At 43.7% G+C, this 21125-nt stretch overlaps 1 protein-coding gene across 2 annotated transcripts in view; it reads right to left on the bottom strand.

The window, feature by feature from the left end:
- Nucleotides 1-21125, bottom strand: part of grin2ca (glutamate receptor, ionotropic, N-methyl D-aspartate 2Ca) — a 93569-nt gene that overhangs the window by 9071 nt on the left and 63373 nt on the right. For both annotated transcript variants that reach the window (XM_077531094.1, XM_077531093.1), the window contains 8 exons: nt 20724-20838; nt 11717-11928; nt 8660-8828; nt 7294-7447; nt 5577-5702; nt 4642-4871; nt 2447-2607; nt 2178-2365 (listed from right to left, as the gene is read on the bottom strand). In XM_077531094.1, coding sequence (XP_077387220.1) covers nt 2178-2365; nt 2447-2607; nt 4642-4871; nt 5577-5702; nt 7294-7447; nt 8660-8828; nt 11717-11928; nt 20724-20838 — 1355 coding nt within the window. The remainder of the gene's footprint in view (nt 1-2177; nt 2366-2446; nt 2608-4641; nt 4872-5576; nt 5703-7293; nt 7448-8659; nt 8829-11716; nt 11929-20723; nt 20839-21125) is intronic.

Raw genomic sequence — 21125 nt, 5'->3', positions numbered from 1 at the left:
GCTGGCTCTGGGCAGTAGGCGGGGGACACCCTGGACTGGTTGCCAGCCAATCGCAGGGCACACAGAGACGAACAACTACTACTATTTGGATGTTTCAAAATGTGTTTGTACAACATCCATCCATCCATCAATTTACTTCCACTTATCCGAGGTCGGGTTGCGGGGGCAGCAGCTTTAGGAGGGAAACCCAGACCTAACCCAGACCTCCCTCTCCCCAGCCACTTCAACCAGCTCCACCGGTGGGATCCCAAGGCGTTCCCAGGCCAGCCGAGAGACAGTCTCTCCAGCGTGTCCTGGGTCGTCCCCGGGGCCTCCTGCCGGTGGGACATGCCCGGTAGACCTTCCCAGGGAGGCGTCCAGGAGGCATCTGAACCAGATGCCCGAGCCACCTCCATGAGCCGGTACCTTACCGTGGTGGAGGGGTTTGCGTGTCCCAATGATATAGGAGCTATGTTATCTGGGGCTTTATGCCCTTGGCAGGGTCACCCATGGCAAAAAGGTCCTAGGTGAGGGGCCAGACTAAGCACGGCTCAAAAACCCCTTATGACGAATAAAAACTTTGGAGGCACGTTTCCCTTGCCTGGACACGGGTCACCAGGGCCCCCCTCTGGAGCCAGGCCTGGAGGCGGGGCTCGTTGCCTAGCGCCTGCTGGCCGGGCCTGCGCCCATGGGGCCCGGCCGGGCACAGCACAAAGAGGCAACGTGGGTCCTCCTTCCCACGGGCTCACCACCGGTGGGAGGGGCCAAAGGGGTCGGGTGCAGTGTAGGCTGGGTGGCAGCCAAGGGAGGAGACCTTGGCGGGCCGACCCCCAGCTACAGAAGCTGGCTCTCGGGACATGGAATGTATTTACAACATACATGGGTTAAATACTTTACTTACATCCTTGTGATTTCGCGAGACGTCATCAATGGCGGCCCCATTACTGTTCCAATCAAAGTACAGTATGCATAAGCCAAAACCACACGGAATTCCCGGATGTCGTCTTTATTGCTAGCTTAAACCAAGGATGCATCGGTTGTTGCTTGATGAAGGCTTGGCATGTGAATATATCCCAAGATGCATTTCGTACTTCAAGGAACGAATGGGAGCGCATGAGCATCACGTTTTTTCTTCTTTCTTCCCACACTCACCTGTTTTGTGTTGATTAGGCTGCCCTTGGCAGCTGAGTATACCAGTTTGTCGGACTAATCCTATTTCTGATCCACCGACTTTGCCCAACTAGTCTCGACCTCGCCTTTGATTCCTGTCTCACCTCAGTCTCGTGCTTGTTTGATTTTTTTTTTTTTGGTGTGTGTGTGTGGGTGGGGGGGGGGGGGTATTCTTGTTTCGGTGGCTTTGATTTTTGCCTTTTGCAACCTCTTTCCTTTCATTTGCAAGTGCACTATTGTATTTTTGCAGCTGTGTTTTGGAATAAATTTCGTCAAACTTGATTTCCTTCCCATGTTTTGGGGATCTGCACACTTGAACATAAGATGCACCATCACAATTTCAGAACAGAACCTTCCCCCCTCAATATTGTCGTAAATTGGATAAATCACATGTATAATTTAATTTCAAATGATATTTTCAAATAGTACTCGTAATTATATAACATCTAGTAACGTGGTACAGTTACGGCAATACGTCACAAGCAGGAAGCTCGCAGTAAGAACACCATCCGGGTATTCTGTCCATTCAACGCTATTGCTTTTAGCGTACTTGCAATTGGAACAGCACTTGGGCCGCGACTGATGACGTATCAAGACGTCACGAGGACGTAAGTAGGGACAAGAATGCGTATTGAGAAACGGCCAGGGTCTTGCTGAGCCATGCAGGAACTTTGAGGGGGCGAGCTACAATGGCCACGGCTGATTGGTCAAATTTGGGGGCTTGTTTTTACATCAGCTGGACTCAATCAAATTCATTTTAATTAATTACCGGGAACTCGAAGACGATGTGGAAACACAATTCTAAATTCCCTGATGAACATTTACAACCAAGAACACCCTTTACCCAGAACTCAAAGTTCCTGGGCTTGTTGGTGGAAAAACACCCAATATGTCTGCTAGTGGATGTGGTCCTATTTTTGTGTAACTGTCACTTGACAGCTTTCGTGTTTGAATACCTCAAACGTCTTCAGTTAGTTCCCTAATTTTGCAGGATCCCTGCATGAAAGAGACCGTGATGACGATCTTACCATCAGCCAGGAACTGCAGCAGAGCGAGGTCGATGGGCCTTTTCCATCGGGAGTCCTTCTGCAGGGCGATGCCGTACCCGGTGGTGGCGAAGACTTTGCCGCTGCCAATAGTCACCAGTTTACAGCCCTCGTCTTTCCCCGCCATGTAGTTGAGCACGGCGGCGTCGTAGATGAAGGCATCCAGCTTCCTGGGAGCCACGAACGGAAAAAGGCCACAAGTTGACCACGGATCTCGGCTTCGGCGGAGGTCCCTGATGGCGGACACCTACCCGGTCTTGAGGCTGTTGAGGGCGTCCTCCACCCCCTTCTGGTTGTACTTGACCATGTGCGAGTGCATTTCGGGATAGTTGCTGCGGATGTTGCGCTCCGTGCTGCCGTTGGGCACGGTACCAAAACGGAAGGGAGGGTACTGCTCCTGAGGCTTCTGGAACTGGAGCACGGAAGATGCCGCATTCAGAAAGCATGTATCAAAAACAACATTTAGGCTTTTAAGAACGAGTTAGGGCTTTAAATCAAGGTTAGGGTTTCAAACTGAGTTACAAGCCTGGAGTACTGTTTCAAAGTAGGGATTCAAACAATGGTTAAGGTTTCAAGACAGGGTTTAGGTTACAATTTTGGGTTTCATAGTAAGGTTCAAAGCCTGGTTTAGAATTTCAAACGAAGATTAGGTGAAACCCTAATCATCAGGATTTAAAAACTACATTAATATTTGAAACTAGCATTAAGTTTTGGGCTTCATGCCAGTGTCAGATTTTCAAATTTTGGTTTCAAACCAGGTTTAGGGTTGAAAATTTCAAGACAGGGTTTCAGGCTCAAATAAAATTTTCAAGCCATGGTTCGGGTTTTAAATCGGGGTAATAGATTATGATTCAGAGCCTGGATTACGGTTTCAAACAGTGGTTAGGGGTTCAAATGAGGGTTTAATGCATGTGTTATGTTTCAAAGAAGGGGTGGGGTTGCATGTGCGGGTTTCAAAGGGTTCAATGGAAGATTTCTGGCTTGGGTCAGAAATTTTATGTTAGGGTTTCAAATGACAGTTTCAAGCCTGGATTAGGGTTTCAAACCAAGGCTTTTCAAGCCTTGGTTGGGGTTTCAATATTGTATAATGTTTCCAGCCAGGGTTAAGGCTTCAAATTCGTACTTTTAACGTTGGTTTAGTATGCTTGGGGTTTCAAAGTAAGGTTTCAATCTACTACAATGTCGGGTTAGGCTTACAAATTAGGCTTCCGAATGAAGATTAGATTTGGGTTTCAAATCAGAGAGTCAAGAGAGACTTAGTACGGTTTCTGGTGAGTGTTTCAAATTAAGGTTTGGGTCTCAAGCCAGGGTTGGGGTTTTAAGTTAGGGTTTAAAATTAAGGTTTCAAGCCTTGGATAAGGATTTCAATGTAGGTCTTAAAGTCTGGGATAAGGTTTCAACAGGGTTAGGGTTCCAAGTTCATGTGAGTCAGTGAGCATTTTGGGGCTACTTCTCTCGATTTTTGTGTGAACCTTTGCAGTTAATAAAGACTATATGACGAAGCAGTTTGATTTTTATAAAATGAATAAAAAAACCCGTGTGATCTTCATCCCTAGTGCCTGTCTGACAAAGTGAGGGCGACAAGGACTTTCCCAATATTTCTCTGATTTTGCGTTGGTGGTGATGTTCCTCAGGGAGCCGCTCATCATTCTGCTCGCACTCATCTGTGATGTACAAGGTCACATTTGCATACATGCCACCTGCACAAGGGGGGAGGAGCATACAGGGAGGAGGGGTGGCACAGCTGGACAAACAGCCGCTCGACCGTTTCCATCCGCCGACAGACGGCCCGCTAACGTCCATAACAGCTTTATCGGAATTCTAATGAGCGGCCGGCGGTGGCCCGTTTCGCTTTGTTGGCGGCTTCAATGCAGACTCGATTCCCCAATAAAAGATTTCCTGGGGCCGATAAGCGCCGACTCATGCCAAAAATCATCATCCACGCCACCTGGGTGGAAACATGACATTCCATTCAAGAGCTTTTTCAGACGTTTACCACATGTCTTAATTTGTGTGACATGTTTTTGCAAAAGCAAAACATAATGGTTAGCTTTCTACTTGAAACCCAACACAGACATCAAAACCCTGGCTTCACATTCAAATCCCTAACCCAGGCTTAAAACCCCAATTTCAAACCTGAAATGAAGCTCGAGACTCTAATTTGAAACCCTAACTCTGTCTTGAAAACCTTCTTAGAAAAGGTAATCCTGAATTTCAACCCTAAATTGAAACACCAAACTTGGCCTCAATTCATATTTAGAAACTGTAACCCCTGTCTTGCAACCCTACTTTGAATCTTTGACGCAAGAGCTAAACCCTTGTTTGAAAACCCTTGTTTGAAACCTTAACCCAGGGATGAAACCCTAATTTAAAACTTTAACCCAGTCTTGAAACCCTAATTTGAGATCCCAAGGCTGCTTGAAAGCTCAGATAAGAGGTGCGCTACCTTCTTGTCGCTCAGCCCGGACACGGTGTCGATGTACTGCTCCTGGATCATGAAGGCGGCCAGGTTGGCCGTGTAGGACGCCAGGAAGATGACGGCGAAGAAAGCCCACACAAGCACCATGATCTTGCTGGTGGTCCCTTTGGGGTTCTCGATGGGCACGGAGTTATTGAACACGATTCCCCATAGAAGCCACACCGACTTCCCGATGGTGAAGGTGGGACCCCCGGGATCTGTGGACGAAACGCTCACATTTAAACGAGAGACAAATGACTTAGGACTGTGATTGCCAAAGTGTGGGACGTGGGCACCTCTAGTGGTATGTGACAGAATAACACAATTATGTACTACAGTATAGTGATTCAAATATCTTGTCAACCGATGACAAGAAAATGAACAAAACATTTTTTTAGGCACCATTTTAATTGATCTTTTATGCAAAATATATTGTAATGGATTCCTTATTGAAGCACACTGAAAAAAAAAGTTGATTAAAATGTGGTAAAATTAGGGATAAGAGGGGAAAATTTAGTCAGTTTACCACATTTTAGTCATGTGCAACCAAAATAAATGATGAATCTAAGGACTTTTTTTAGTGTGCAGTTTAAAAAAAAAAAAATCTTACATTTATTTCACAGCACAGTATTAATGTTCAAATTGTGCATATTGTCACACTGACTTGCAATAATTTTAGGAACAAAACCTCTGCCTTGTTTATGATGAAGACTTTGGTCGTACTATGCTACTGTATTTTAATGTTGGTCATGATGGTGGTACTTTAGAGAGCGAAGCATCTTTCGAGGTAGTAGTTGGGCTGAAATGCGTGAAAAGGCCATTCAGCACTGAGATTAAACTCCATTTCTTATCTATTGATTTCTTATGTGAGCTTGATTACTTGATAGGGAGGAGGCGGAAGAGGAGGAGGGAGGATGCTTCACCTTTCGCCGTCACCAGGCTGCGGCTGTAGCCCACCGGGCTGCAGTATTCAAAGACGAACACTGTAATGGCGACCACAGTGAGACACATGACGAACATCATCACCCACACGGCGGGACTGTACGGCTCTGCAAGCGCACACAAAAGCGACACTCGCTGGTTCAATATTTCTGTGGGCTCAGTAATAAATAAAGAAATAAACACATGGGTTAGCTGCTATAGTTTGAAGTAATAACATTCTTCATAAAGCAGTCATATCTCTCATGCTTATGTAGACCCTCAACACTGCAGGTGCGCATTGGATAAAACACGTGTCGATCTTTCTTTCCGGTGCATCAGTTTGAAGTTTGGTTGCATTTGTCTAACCTATCACATTTTTTTAGGGCTGCTGCTAAAGCAACGGATAAAAATAAAAATGACACTGTCCCAAAATAAACATAATTATCAGTTAAAATTAGTATTTTAATTTGTGATTTGTTTTGTTAGAAAGTTTCCTGTAGTTAAAACAAGACTTTCAGTTTCAGTCACATTCTGCAATCTGCCTTTAACAAGTACCGTATTTTCAAGACTATAAGGCGCACCTAAAAGCCTTAAATTTTTTCAAAAGCTGACCATGCGCCTTATAAACCAGTGCGCCTTATATATGGATCAATATTGAGCCGCAAAAGGTCTCACTGTCAAGACGCTATCGGTGACCCTGCACGATCGGTGACGCGCATGCGCAGAAGATCCCGCCAACTTGGATCGCTAATACTAATACTTTACCTCAGCGAAAATAATAAAACAGCTGTTTATTCATTTTGGGAGTAAATGGAGTTGACAGAAAGCTGGTTTGTATTCTAATAATAAAGTGAGTGACCTATCTGACTGTTTTGTTGACGTTCCCTTTAGCGCAGCACCATCTAATGGATGCATAACGTAACCCCAGCCTCTACTGTAGCGCCTTATATATGGAAAAAGTTTTAAAACATATTCATTGAAGGTGCGCCTTATAAGGCGGTGTGTCTTATATATGGAAAAAGTTTTAAAATATGTCATTCATTGAAGGTGCACCTTATAGTCGTGAAAATACGGTAATTTGAGGGCCAGCTAACTAGCTAACAACTTTCTTTAACTTCTTGGTGAGTATAGATTATGAAAAACGTGATCTTATACATTATAGTCAAGTCAAGTCATAGTATATAACGTTTACATTACGGATTATATGCCTTTGTTTTTCTGTAACCTTTTGTTTCAGATGCTGATAAAGAGCTGAAGTGTTAATGCTGGATGTTCAAATGAACCTTTAGGACACCAGGCTGGAATAAAACAAACAAACAAACAAACAAACAAACAACTCATTCACAACAGATATCTCTCTCTCTCTCTCTCTCTCTCTCTCTCTCTCTCTCTCTCTCTCTCTCTCTCTCTCTCTCTCTCTCTCTCTCTCTCTCTCTCTCTCTCTCTCTCCATCCATCCATCCATTCATGTGTAATGTAAATAATGTAATGAAAACATTCTATAGCTACGGTAATGCAAATTCATTGATTTAAGAATCTCTCAACAATAATCTCCAACACAAAATAATATTGTGGTATCAAAGACTGTATCACAACAAACCAAACTGAATGGACCACTAATGTTACCTTGGCAAATGTATTTAATGGATACTTCATGCAAAAACAACAAGCTATGGGGAAACATAATTGAAAATATGCATTAAATGCATTTTTTTCTGACCTAAGAAGGCAGACGGCGAGACGGTGCCGTTACTCCGAGCCACCATGACGCTTATGCCCGTCTCCACGAATGGCACAGAGAAGTCGATAATCTCTGAGCGTTCTTCGTTGATGGTCAGCGAACCGATGGCCATGTCGGCACGCTTATAGAATACCTGTGGGAACAACACACGTTGACGTCTTGACGTGGATGATGTCATTCTATAAGTAGACCCCACGTGGTCCTGACTCCTGGCAGTCAGTCCAGTTCTCACAATCTACGCAGTTTTACCTTTTAACCGCTGCAATGGTAAAGCAGCATTTAATCACTAATCCATGCTAAAGTTTTGTAGGATGGAGCATAAGGTCCCTTTATCTCGGTGACATAAAGCAAATGTTACACACAGGAAGTAGAAACTAATCGCCGATCATGCGCTACGGTGGAGATAATATGAAAATAAGTACTTCCACTTGAGAGAAATGTCCCCCTTGTCAAAGCATGCTTGAAAACCTGATCCTAATTAACATTTTAAATGTTCACCACAGAACATCATAAAATGAGCCATGAAATTCTGGCTGGTCCATAATTCTTTTGTCCAACATTTGAGGTTAATCAGAGGTCCTGCACTTGAAATGGCGGCATGTGTGTTGAAAGCAATTGATTAAGTTTAACACAACCACACACCCAATTAAGAGGGTGTGCACAATCTCATTATCGCCATTGTTTATTTCTACTATTGCTCTCAAAAACATTTCATTTATTTCTTTTCTTAAATAGAGTTGCACAGGTTTCAGGTTAAGTTAATGGTGGAAAAAGTTTGGAAATTAGTTCTCTTGGTTAAGGTTGATTATATGTCATGAAAACCTCATTTGAACAGGGGTGTGTAGACTTTTTCTATCCACCGTACTTGTGGATTTTTCGGGGGAAGTTATTCACTTAAAATTTCACCAGCTATTCACTATTTTTATGCTCACAGTGGTACCATTTTATGCCACATTAGTGCCAAGGAACTATATAGAAGTGAATTGAGGTGCTTCATTTTTAGATAAAATGTGCTTTTCATTATCTTGTGGCATGTGGGTGGCAAGGAACTATGTTGAAGTGAATTGAAGATCGTTATTTAGGCAAAAGTAGTGCTTTTCCACCTTGTGCCATTTTGTGCCAAGGAACTATGCTGAAATGAATTGAGAAGAGTTATTTGATTAAAGTAGTGCTTTGACGCCAATTTTTTTTTAATTTTATTTGAAAGACTAACGTTAATCGATCCATTTCCTATTAATTAATAGAATATCAGCACATTTAATATGTATTCAGATTGTTTCATTTTGGCGAATAATTCTCAAGCCAAATGAATTGATGAAATGAATATATGGAATCAGACGTTTACCTCTCCGATCATGCCGTTCCAGATGCCGCGCACCAGCTTTCCGTGCTTGCCGTTGGTGACGAGGTAGAGGTCGTAGGAGAACTTGATGTTGCGCGACAGTTTCTTGAGGATGTCGATGCAGAAGCCTTTGCAGCACAGCTTGGTGTACGGCTCCGTGTGGCCCACGATGCTGCAGCACGACCGATTAAAACAAACATACACACAAAAAAAAATGGTGGTGTCACTCGTGATGAATGACGCTGCATACAAGCGGGGGAAATCTTTACTTTCCGATCGACTGATTGCAGCACGTGCGAGTCATGAAAAGTATTGACCTCCGCTTTGTCTTTTATCACCTTCAAGTCAACACCATTAGATGACAAACACACTTGTTGAAACTTTATGTGTATCTTGACGCGTTAACGCAGCGTGAGTGCTTGTGAATGATGCTGATATCAGCCACTTAATTATTAAAAAATATATATATCTTACATAGAATAATTGATCATTCTTCCGCCCTCCTTCCTGCACAAGATGATTGTCATTGGCTGGCTTTGGCTGATCAATGTCAAACTTGAAAGGAGGATTGTGGTTGGTTGGCCTGAAGCTGTGCATGCGGAACAAGTGTGGCAAGCCTACATGACTGACATCATCCCAATATTCAATATTACTGTTAATATCAGTCAAATTTAGGTTAGCAACGTGAAATTTAGTAAGCATGTCTATCATGAGTTGACCCACAAAAATGAGAAGCCCTTCCTGAAAAGACACAGGAAGTCTGCCATTTTTCTTTGAAACTTGCCCTTCAACATGGAACTTGTCCTTGAGATTTTAACCAATTGTGACTAAACGCGAACCACTTGACAGATGGCTAAGCAACACTAAATTGGGAACAATTGGAGTTCATTTACATTTGTAATTTACCACAGATGTAAACTTGAATTTGTCCTCGAAAAAAGGTGCTTGAAAGCTCACTGTCTTTTTTTCCGGATTGTTTGTATGAGCCCCACGTCCTCGGAAACGACTCTTCAAACATGGACGCTTGGGCGGCGGCCCAAAAACTGCAGGCGCCCTCCCGCTTCGCGCCAGTCCTCCCTGAAAGCCATTTCAGCCTCCGCCGGTCAAGCTTTCTCCTTTTCAAACTCAAACATGCAAATCGCTCCACTGGCTCGTATCCGTGTCTGACACGATGTTGGCGTTTTAAACCAGTGACCGCTTTCCATAACCGTCAAGGAACGGGATCCCATTAACGATAACAACCCCCACGTTAATAAAGGGTCGATGCAGGGATGCGCCGTTGTCGGGCCTCGCACCTCTACGTGAGTGATATGGCGCCAACGGCAGGCAGACGACGAGGCGCTTCATCTCGCAGCTAATGGCACGTTCACGTATGATGAGAAATCAATTAAGACGGACATGTTAGCACACCGGAACGCTTGCAGTGATTCCGAGCAGTGGTTTCATTGGGACTCTAATTAGCTGAGTGCGAAAAGGCTGTTGATCAGATTCCCTGCTGGGGATTTTGTCATCCGTTTCAGGATGTTTATCAGCATGTACCCAAATTTCACAAATTGTTCAGTCATCATTGAGAAATGTATTCCCCGTGGTTCTGCTTCTTTGAGCGGGGGTATTAGTAGTTTGCTTTCCGGATAAACAGAAAGACTGCGTAAGAAGAGGCTCTTTTTTTTGTCAGTTTTCCTTTTGATTTTATTATAGTCACAACCTAAAGGGTTTTTCCTTTAAATATTCATTGTAATTATAAAAATGTTTTACATATATGCAAAAAACAGTTAACACTAACAGATAGACATATTGGAGGATGCTCAGATGTTATCGGGCGGTGATCTTGAACAGATGAGACTTCAGTTGACTATTAAATGAGGTCAGGCTGTCAGAGTTCCCGATGTCAAGGGCCAGGGAAGTTACAGGGTGTTAGGGTGGCAGTGCTAAAGGCTCTGTGCCCCACACTGTGATACTCTGTCTTGGTAATGGGGGTGAGAAGGTTGACGTCTACAGAACGGAGGCGGTGACTGGAGGAGATCTGTCAGGTAAGAGGGTGTCAGGTTGTTCGGAACTTTGTCGGTGATGAAGAGGATCTTGGAGTTCAGTGGACCTAGACCTTTTTTCTGCCACAGATTGGTACATGGTAGTGCAGACTATTCGCAGACAGGCAACTGTTCGTCGTCATCATTTTGTGGGGGTCGACCCTAGGGGTGCTCACATACATGCCAGATTGGGACATATACAGTCTGCTACTCTGCAGACATTAAATCCGAGCTGCAGAACCCTAACCTCCAATTGCCCACATCACATGCGTATCCAACTACATCATCCGCAAGGGAAGATCTTGCACTTTTAGCTAGTGTTGTTCCGATACAGTTTTTTGGCTCCCGATACCCAGCTTTGCAGTATCGGCCGATACCGATACCATACCGATACTTAAGTTTTTTTTTTCCTCAACATGAAAAAGCTGTCCTGCCATTGGTTCAGAGCATTCAAGGGCCAATAGGATATCTTAGATCGGCATGCAGTGAACATGTCACATACCAGTGAATGTCGTGCACAAGCAAGACACAAGATGCTGCATCCAAAATCCTATATTAACGTTGGAATTAATGGTATCGGCATGTTACTTGTATGTAGTCACCGATACCGATACCACTGTTTTAATGCAGTATCGGCACCTCTGCCGATACCAGTATCGATATCGGAACAACACTACTTTTAGCTGTTGATGAGCCTCATGTGAAGGTGATTTTACAACTGAATATAGTTGTCTATTTAAGTAATATGGGTTCATGATTGTATACATGCTAGGTGACTGACATTGATGCTTTATGATTCTCTCAATTTTAAGTGCTTTGCCGTTACCTGTGGCATCTATGCACAAATCCTTGTTGGGTGGGCATCACTATTCACAATAGAATTCAGTCCCTACCCCCCACAAATTGGGATTTCACTCTAGTTCACTAAATAAAACCTATTCTTGTAGTTTTCGGTTTTGTTTACATTGTGCTGTTTAGACAAAAACAGTCATTTTGGTGTTTGGTTTGAAGTTTCGCGCGCCGGTTCACTCACGCCTCCGTCTTGTTGGACTGTCGTCGACATGGCACGGTGTTGCTGACGCAGGTTCCAGTCAGGGGGTCCACGGCCTCCACGATGACGAAGGGGCGCTCCTCCAGCGTGGCCACCGTCAAGTGCCTGTAGTCTGACACGGGCTCCAGGTAAGAGCCGTAGCGTGGCCATACCGGGTACCTCATCTGGAGGATGCTCATCTCGTAAGTTCCCACCTGAAACAGTAACATCCTGGTTGAAAACAAAAAACAAAAAAAACAAAAAACTCCCTTCAAACCGTGTGCCTGGCTGGAAACCCCAATTTGAAAGATTTGGTCTTGAAATTCTAATGTGAAATCCTAATACTCAATAAAACTTAATTTGAAACGATAATGTATTTTCAAAAACCCTAACAAGCCTAATTTGAATTCCTACGCCTGGTTTGTAACCCTGATTTAAAAACCTCCCTGTCTTTAAACCCCAACGCTGTCTATAAACCCTACTTTAAAACTCCAACCCTGGGTCTAAACACTAGTGCGGCGTAAAAGTAATGTCTCTTTGGAGAAGGCCACATCCAAACAGTTAAAGGCGTAATAAATCTGTTTTACGCCACGCCTTTTAAAGCACAAATAAAGTGGCGACACATGTGAGCAATGAGGCCTTTTCGCCCGCAGTGCGTGAGATGAAACTGCTGAGGATGCGGCTGCATAACACTCTTTTATCACAATCTCCCATCTTAATGCAGCCGTCCCCAATTTTCCTCCTCTCGCCGCCGTTATCGCTCATCCTTGGAAGGTTTGTGCGTCAGGACCTGGCTGCCGTTTGTGGATACTTGAGAGGAAATTGATTTTTTTGGGTCAGGCCGGACGGAGACGCTACGATTTTATGCACCACGCAACAACCAGTTAGCTAATTCTAATTGCTCGTGGTGCGGGAATTGAGCTGAATATGTAATTAAGGTGCAGGATTGAATCCTTCAGCGCCACTAGACTGGGGGAGAATTTTTTTCCAAGGGCCCCGTCATAAACCTAATACCACTTAACAATAACTGTTGCGTACCCTTAAATGCTATAGGACAGGGGTGTCCAAACTTTTTCCTCTGAGGGCCACATACAGAAAAATAGAAAGCTGCAAGGGCCACTTTGATTTTTTTTTTAAAGTTATTATTATTATTATTATTATTATTTTTTTTTTAAGAGCTCAGAATTGTTCATTCGGTAGTCTTACCGATTCAACGTCTTATCATCATTGCTCTTTTTTTTTGTGTGTGTGTGTGCGTGCGTTTGCGTGTGTGCGTTTGCGTGCGTGCGTGCGCATGCGTGCGTGTGCGTGCAAATACGTATAAATTTATACTCATTAATTCACCTAAAGCCTTATAAATATCCCATTACCCTTCGCCTTAACCAGGTACTTCAGAATCTTGCCAGAGTCGTGAAGTTTAAATGGTCAGGAGACCAGAGAAAAGGTCAGAAAAAAAATAAAGAGAAAAGAAAGATAAATCAAAGTGAAATCCAGCACCGACCAAACACTTCCTGCCTTCCCCATGATTACAAAATCAAAGTCTTACGCCAACCCCGGAAGCCTCTAAATTCCAGCAAATTTAGCGAGATCTCAAGAGACCAGAGGAAAAACTAAAGAGAGGAAGGAGGGAAGGATCGAGAAGGCAGAGTGAGATCCATAGAAGCCAGTACATCCAATCCATCAAAGTGAAATCCAGCACCAACAAAACCCCTCCTGCGTGGTTACAAAACCAGAGTCTTATGCCAACCCCAGAAGCCTCAAACTTCCAATAAATTGAGATCTCAAGTGACCAGAGGAAAAACTAAAAAGAGGAAGGAGGGAAGGATAGATAAAGCAAAGTGAGATCCACAGACACCAGCACCCACTGATTCAAGGGGCTGTGGGAGGGAGAGGCTACTTCTGTTGAGTTTCAGTTGATGCTGGTGCGACGGATCTGGCATGCATAAGGACCACCACCAAAGAAAGAAAGCCGTCAACCGCGGTCCAGCAAAGCGAGCACCGCGCCCCCCCCCCCCCGAAATCCCAGGCCGCGGCAGCACCAAGGCCACCCCCAAGCCACCCGAGCGGACACTGGTCGGCGAGCCGACCCAGACGCCCGGAACACCCCCGCCCCAGCCCCGGCCCACACCCCCGAGCCCAAGGCCGCAGAACGAGGCCCAGCGGGCCCCCACAGCGCCCCACCGGTCCCCAGCCCCCATCCCCCCACGACCCCCCCGCACCCCACCCAAACCCGCCACCCACCACGACCCAGGCCCCACCACCCCCGGCCCCCAAACCCCCGAACACACCCCGACCCCCAACACCCAACCCCCCACCCACCCATACCTCCACCCCCCCAAATAAGCCGCCCCCCCCGATGACCGCCAACCCCCCCGCGAACCCGGCCCCCCGCGAGCCCCCCCACCCCCGGAAACCGGCACCGGGCAGCAGCGCAGAGAGGGAAAACGTGCCCACCCCACCTCCAGCCATGCGAGAGTAGCACAGCGGCGGGAGGGGGGAAGCAGAGGAGGAAGCACCAGGGGAAAAGGCGGAGCACCAGAACACCGAGCCCGGTGGGGAGAGGCCCCGGTCGTCACGCCAGCGTACTAGTGACACCTAACCCTGTTACTGAGTCCGCCAGCTCGCCGACTGGCGAACTCTACCCTTACACCGTGAATGTGGCCCCACCCAGTGTATATACAAGTGTGTGCGTGTGGTGCATTAAAATTGGGAGCAGGTGAGTCCACCCCCGCCCGACCACGGGGGACGGCGTCGAGAAAATTGACTAATTAGCATGCAGTAACACCAAGTGTTGATGCTTAGTGCCCACTAGAAATAACTCTTAAGGAGTTAGTGAGTATAGTGTCGTATAGTGTGGTGTGCTCGAGCCCACTAGCAGCAACTAGGTTCCTGACTATATAAAAATAAAACCAATCAGATACAAAATACCAAATACAGAAGCAGCGAAAACAGAAGTTGTAACGATGTGGTGGCTCTCGTTAACAGGCAGAATCTTGGCAGGATTAAGTTGCCAAATTAAGATTAAAATATTCTATGTACATAGACCATATTTGTTTAAATCTTGATACTTGATTTTTATTTAAGGCAGAGATTTTTTCCATTGAGATATAATTTATTAGTAAGTTTAACCAGTGGTCGATATTGAGAGATTGTTTATTTTTCCAATTTTTTAAAGTTATTTATTAACACATTCATTGCCAGACCAGCAGAAAACCCCCCCCGCAATATTTGACGTCTTTTTCCGTCAATGGCAGTGAATGAGTTAAACATGGTAAAAATCAATGAAGCAATTATATTGTTGATATTTTGTTCAGTTACTTATTAAAAACTGCTAACAGTCACAAGGCAAATAGTGACCCCTGTGTGCCACTATAATAGATACGCCTCTCCACTGAGCAGCAGCTGAATCCCAACTTGACATTCTGAACCACAACAAGAACAATCGGTAGTAACCAGACCACACTTAAGAACCATTAATTTAATGTGATGTTTTCACAAATTGGACCTTGACACTAAGCAACAAGTGGATGAAACTATTTTTATTTCTGAAACGGAATTATTAGCTGCAAAGTTGTCTTTGCGTTGCTAGAAATGTTTAATCCACCCTCTTTTTTTTTTCTTTTTTTTTTTTAAACAGCATTGAAAAATTATTTTTAGCATTTGCCGCGGGCCGCCAAAAAATGTATGGCGGGCCGCAAATGGCCCCAGGGCCGTAGTTTGGACACCCCTGCTATAGGAACTAAAAAAGTGGCTGGTCAGTTACTATGCAGTTGCTATGTCCCTTGTCATTATCAAGTTGTCAGTTGCTATGCAATATTTTTGCGAACCTCTGCACAGAAGCAATCCAGACCTGCCAGGGAGCGAGTAACCAAATGCCGTCACATTTAGTTTCGTGCTGAATAAGATGTCAAAGTGATGAATGTTACCGTCTTAATTTGACCATTTAATTCCTTCTTTTTTTTTCCCCCACGAGGAGGGAACACCAAGACGGCAACTCTCGACCAGCTCAATGAAGAGAAATCACGAGGAAGCTGCAGGGAAAGGTCGAGCAAACACACAATTCTCTGCGGATGTTTGCCGCCAGTCACGCCGATCGGCTCTGCTATTTACCTTTGCGCCTCTCAATCGAGTCTCAATCGGTTGCAAAATACACAGAGATTGAGAACGAACGCGTCACTGTGGTTTTTCCTCAGACATGGATCTCAATTGTCAACGCATCTTTGAAAGAGAAACCAGTGCGATGAAATTGAGTGACAGCAAGAGCAGAAACTCATTAGTGCTCATTGAAACGATGCTGACATGTACCATGCCGTAGAAATTAGACAGAACTCTTTGGAGATTTTTGTCTTTGGCAGTAAAGTCTGGTCTGTACCTCGCTGGTTCTTTGCTTTGGGTCTTCTTCTGGACCAGTGGTGCCCAAGTCCGATCCCGGAGAGCCCTTATCCAGCCTGTTTTCCATGTCTCCCTCCTTCAGCGCAGTTGAATCTAATGATCAGCTAATCACCAAGCTTTGCGGAAGCCTGATAACGATCCTGATCATGAATCAGGTGTGTTAGTGGAGAGACACATGGAAAACATGCCAGATAGGGGCTCTCGAGGACCCAACTTGGGCACCCCCTGTTCGAGACGTTTACTTTTTAGTAACAAAGCAGGACATACCATGTCTTCAACAACTGTTGCAGCTTTGCACATTTACATAACGAGATACGTGGTGACTCCATCCAGGTGTTTTACTTCACAATCTGGTTCCGCCTTGTCACTATTCCCTCTGATATTACGAAGCCAAGAAATTTGCAGGTTTCTTTCGAAAAGAAAAGGAGACCTTGGCTTTTATCCCAGCTTACTAACCTTAAACTTTGTTTGAAACGCTAACACAGACTTGAAACAATAATTCAAAACCTAAACCTTCATGTTTTTATTCCAACTTTGAAAGTCTAACGCTGGCTTGAAAAAGTAATTTGAAACCCTCCTCCTGCCTTGTAAACCTAACTTGAAACTTCAACTTGAAACTCTAAGTTGAAACCCTAACCCAGGCTTTAACTTTAATTTTGAACCTTAAGCAAAACGTGAACACATCATTTCAAAATAACACTGACTTTGAACCCTAATTTGAAACCTAAGATGAATATGAACCCAAACCTTAAATTAAAACTCTAACCAAGCCTTGAGACCCCAGTTTGAAATCCTCCCTTGGAAGCCTAACTCAGGACTGAAACCTATATTTGGAAACCCTAACCCTTGCTTGAATTTCAAAGTTGAAATTCTAACCCTGGCTTTAAACCCTACTTGGAATTTGAAGTGACGAAACCCTCTGAAATGTCTCATTCTTGGCTTTGTGGGGATCCGCGCTTCTGTCTCTGGTCTGCAGACAGCTACTTGAAAGTTTGGATTGTTCTTTGGTCATCCGGGAAGTGCCCTATTACTTCATGTAATCAAAGTTTAGAAACCTTGCAGGCATAAAATAAAAATAAAGTGTATATTGTAACTTTTTATCAATCACTTAAAGCCCAATATTGGCTCGACCGCCATTAGGGACATATAAACATCTGCCAAGGACAAAGTGTTCGAGTGAGGACTGAGGCGTAACTTTTTTCTGTTTTCCTCCTGCGGGGATTCTTCTTCCTCTCCTGTGCTTTCTCGTCCATCTTCCTGACTTTCTTTGACACAGCCGCTGAATAATGGCCGCTATAACGAGGACATCCCACTGATTTAAGGTTCATTGAAATACACTGAACTGTCCAACTTGAGGTGCCTCAGTCAGCACCAAAGCGGTAACTCTACAACACTGTCCACCCTGGAACATAATCACTAAAATAAGTCAAGAAAAGGTGATCAGACGGAACAATCACGAAAACAAGTTCAGAAAAAGGCGATCAGAAGGCAGAATCAACGTTGAGCTCTGAGAATAAAGAACGCCCTCAGGCAAGACAGATAAGCGCAGCAGAGCCGTTGCCTCATGGAGATGAGCCAACATTTGGTGAAAGTGGCACTACGTCGTGTCGAGAATCTGCGTGAAATCCTGCACTGCCGTGCGCGGTTGATGGAAAGTTCATCAGCGTGTGGCGGGAAGTTGAGCTTTTCTCGACTTGGATTGCCAAAAGATTTTTAAATGCAGCAGTGCTGACAGCAGGTGAATTTAGACGGCACTAAAACCTGCTCGTAAAATGTCGGGTAATGAATGCTGCAATTAACACGCAAATGTTGACTGTTGCTCAAGCGTTAAGGAGCAAACAGAACAAGTGGCCAGCAGTGGCCAGCAGTGTTGCCGGTAACGCGTTACTAACGCGTTACTCAAAAAAGTTGCTTTCTAAAGTAACTAATAGTCTAACGCGTTATTCTTACTTTATTCTACAAAGTAGTCTGATTAAAGTTACTGTCCAGAGAATCAATGCGTTACTCCACATTTTCATGAAGAAGGCAAACTATCTCACTGATGTAACAGTCACAAACAACTACGAAGATGAGGCAGAAGTCATTGATCACCACACTGAATTCAGCCATGGTCTGGTCATGAATGGTTTGCACATTCAAAACAAAAGTGATGATACTTTTACTACTAGTTTTATTAACCAACAGGCACACAACACAACAAAAAAAAGTGTGCATTATGGACCATAAAAGTGGTAAAAAAAAATAATTTATTTCCATCCTCAACTGGTCCGTGAAGCATTATGGGATGAGGTCGTCTCCGCCCTCTCGCCAGGGGGAGTGACGTCAGACAAGTTACGTTTTCAGTAGGGGTGGAACAAAAAAACGATTCGACCGAACCATCGTTCGTCAAGGGGAGCTAAACAACCGTATCGGTTGCGAGTGAGGCTTTATGGTTTTCATAACAATAGCAAGAGTTCTGCGCCGTGCTCTACTTGTTTTGTTTACATTTCAGTAGCATCACCATTCAAGCTACTTCCGTGTTTCCGTGCTCGCGACGCGGCGCGCGCGCGCGCAACGAGTGACAACATACAAATGGAGACAGTTAGCAGAAGCCGGTGCCGTACATCTCGGTATTTCCCATGGCTATCGAGTCCTCTCGGTGCACTTGGATGTCCCGGGCCGGCGTTGGTACTGCGCGCGAGCCAAAAAGAATAACTCCCGTGACGATCCAATGCATGGATTCAAACGACACAGGTATGTCCCACAGCCAACACACCAGCTATGCTAAAAACACACTGCAAGTATCTCATTTCTCAGTTTGTGGCTCCCTGTCAATGTCTACAACTAGCATGAGCAGCAGATAGGAGAACTGAGACGTGCCCGCGATTACGACAGCCCAAAAAACAAAATATAAACAGTAGTGATTCTGTGGTCATCATCGTGTCTCAGATTAAAAAAAAACAAAAAAATATGTCATACATTAACCAAAAATGAAAGTGATGACAAAAGAAAAAAAAATTGTTAAATACAAAAATTGTTGATTAAAAAGGGAAATGAACTTTTGGAAATATTTTTGCATATATTAAGTGGTTAAAATGTGTTTGATAGATTTATTGTTCCATAAGGTGGCTTCATATTTCTTTTGGCTGGACGGTAGGTTTATTTCATGTCTTAAATTTATGTTTCTGAAATACTTCACAATGTGCAAATATTCTGTTTAATTGTGTTGGTGTCTGTCTAAAGGTTAAATATTTATATTTAACATTAAATTATCAACCTTTTGTTTTCCTGATCCTTATTTTGAAGAGAAAAAACAAACAAACCAAAAAACAATTATAACTGTCAATAACTACTAATAAATATTTAAACTGATACATCTGTACACACTGGAATAGCGGAACAAACAAACAATAGAGGAATTTAGGGGATTTTCATTTTCAACCTGGATAGATTTTTATTTTTTGTTTTATAAAAAGTATTTACGTTACAAGAAGTCAAGAGAGACTGCCTATTTTGTTTTTCATAAAAAAAAAACTTTATTTTCATGTTAAAAATGCACTTTCAATAAAGTATTTGGAACTCCGTTTCTACTGCATTATTTTTATGTTGAGATGGTGTTATCGGCAGCTGCTGAAAGTAACTAAAAAAGTAACTTTTAATCTAACTTAGTTACTTTTAAAATCAAGTAATCAGTAACGCAATTTAGTTACTTTTAAAACCAAGTAATCAGTAAAGTAACTAAGTTACTTTTTCAAGGTAACTGTGGCAACACTGGTGGCCAGAGAGCAAATAGATGGAACACACTTTAGTCATGAAATCATGTGAGATGAAAAGGTTTTTTTAGAGCAACAAATTGAGTCTTCTTGTTCCTTACTTTCACATCAACGGGGCTTTTATTGTATTTTCTAACCCTAACACTGACTTGATTCCCAATACCTCAGTGGATGTTGGGGTTCAGTTCCAAAAAACACCTGCAATAAATGAAATCCGCAAAGGAGCTAGCTTTATGTTTTATGTTTACTATAAATGTTTCAAGGGTCTAAAACTCCTCAGCACACAGTTTATACACTTTTGTCATCAAGGCATTTACTTTTCCTCACATTCCTTTCTTGTTTAAACATTCTCAATGTTCGAAACTTCGTAAATTTTACATCATAGGTACATTACTGTAAAAAAAAGAAAGAAATACACGCAGAATTGCACTAAAAAAAATAAAATAATCCACAATACAGCGAGACCGCGAAAAGTGAACCGCATTATAGCGAGTGAACACTGTACTGTATATGTAGTAATTAAGCAAGTTTGTGTGACTTGACTTCTGACTTGCTTAACCCGAATAACGACTTGACTCGAAATGTCATAAGAAATTGACTTTGCCAGACTAAATAGGGACTTGAAGTTTGTGTGACGTCCCCCCCACCTCTAAAAGTTAGCTCAAGTGTGTGTGCCGTATGGAGCTGACGGGAAGAATGGTGCTCGTGTGAGCCGATCCTTCATTAAGTGCTTCAGTGATGTGAGCGCCGCCTCTAACTAGCCTCAATAACGAGATCGCCCATGGATGAAATCACTGCCACTGCAGCTCAAAAACGACAGTAGAAGTCGACTTGTTCTGAACTCTCCGGCTGTGAGCGTTCATTACCTTGTCCCACTGCCTCTCTCGGTCCAGAGCGATGACGTTCATCGCCGGGTTCACCAGGTAGCCGTTGGCGTTGAAGGAGAAGTCGTTGTGCTCCCAGGTTACGTTCAGCATGTGTCTGCGAAAAGACAGAAGAAAGCCCACAAGGGACGTGAAGTCAGTGACCCAAAAACAAAGACGTGATGTTAGCTGCTTCCTGTTTAGTATGCCGGAGGTGTCATAGGTGTCGCTCAGTTTAGACCAAATGTGGGCAAAGCAAAGTTGCCTTCTTTAACCCAGCTCGGAGAGTGAATTACTTGAACTTTTCTTGATGTCGGTTTATACTATAGATGTGCTGGTCACGTAAGAAATAGTTCTTCAAGTATTCTGATGCAAGGTCGTCAAAGCCTTTTCCGTCTGGATTGT

Source organism: Festucalex cinctus, chromosome 1 (assembly GCF_051991245.1).
Source record: "Festucalex cinctus isolate MCC-2025b chromosome 1, RoL_Fcin_1.0, whole genome shotgun sequence".
NCBI classification, from domain to species: domain Eukaryota; kingdom Metazoa; phylum Chordata; class Actinopteri; order Syngnathiformes; family Syngnathidae; genus Festucalex; species Festucalex cinctus.
The sequence above is the reverse complement of the archived record's forward strand: the minus strand, read 5'-3'. Positions and strand labels throughout refer to the sequence as shown.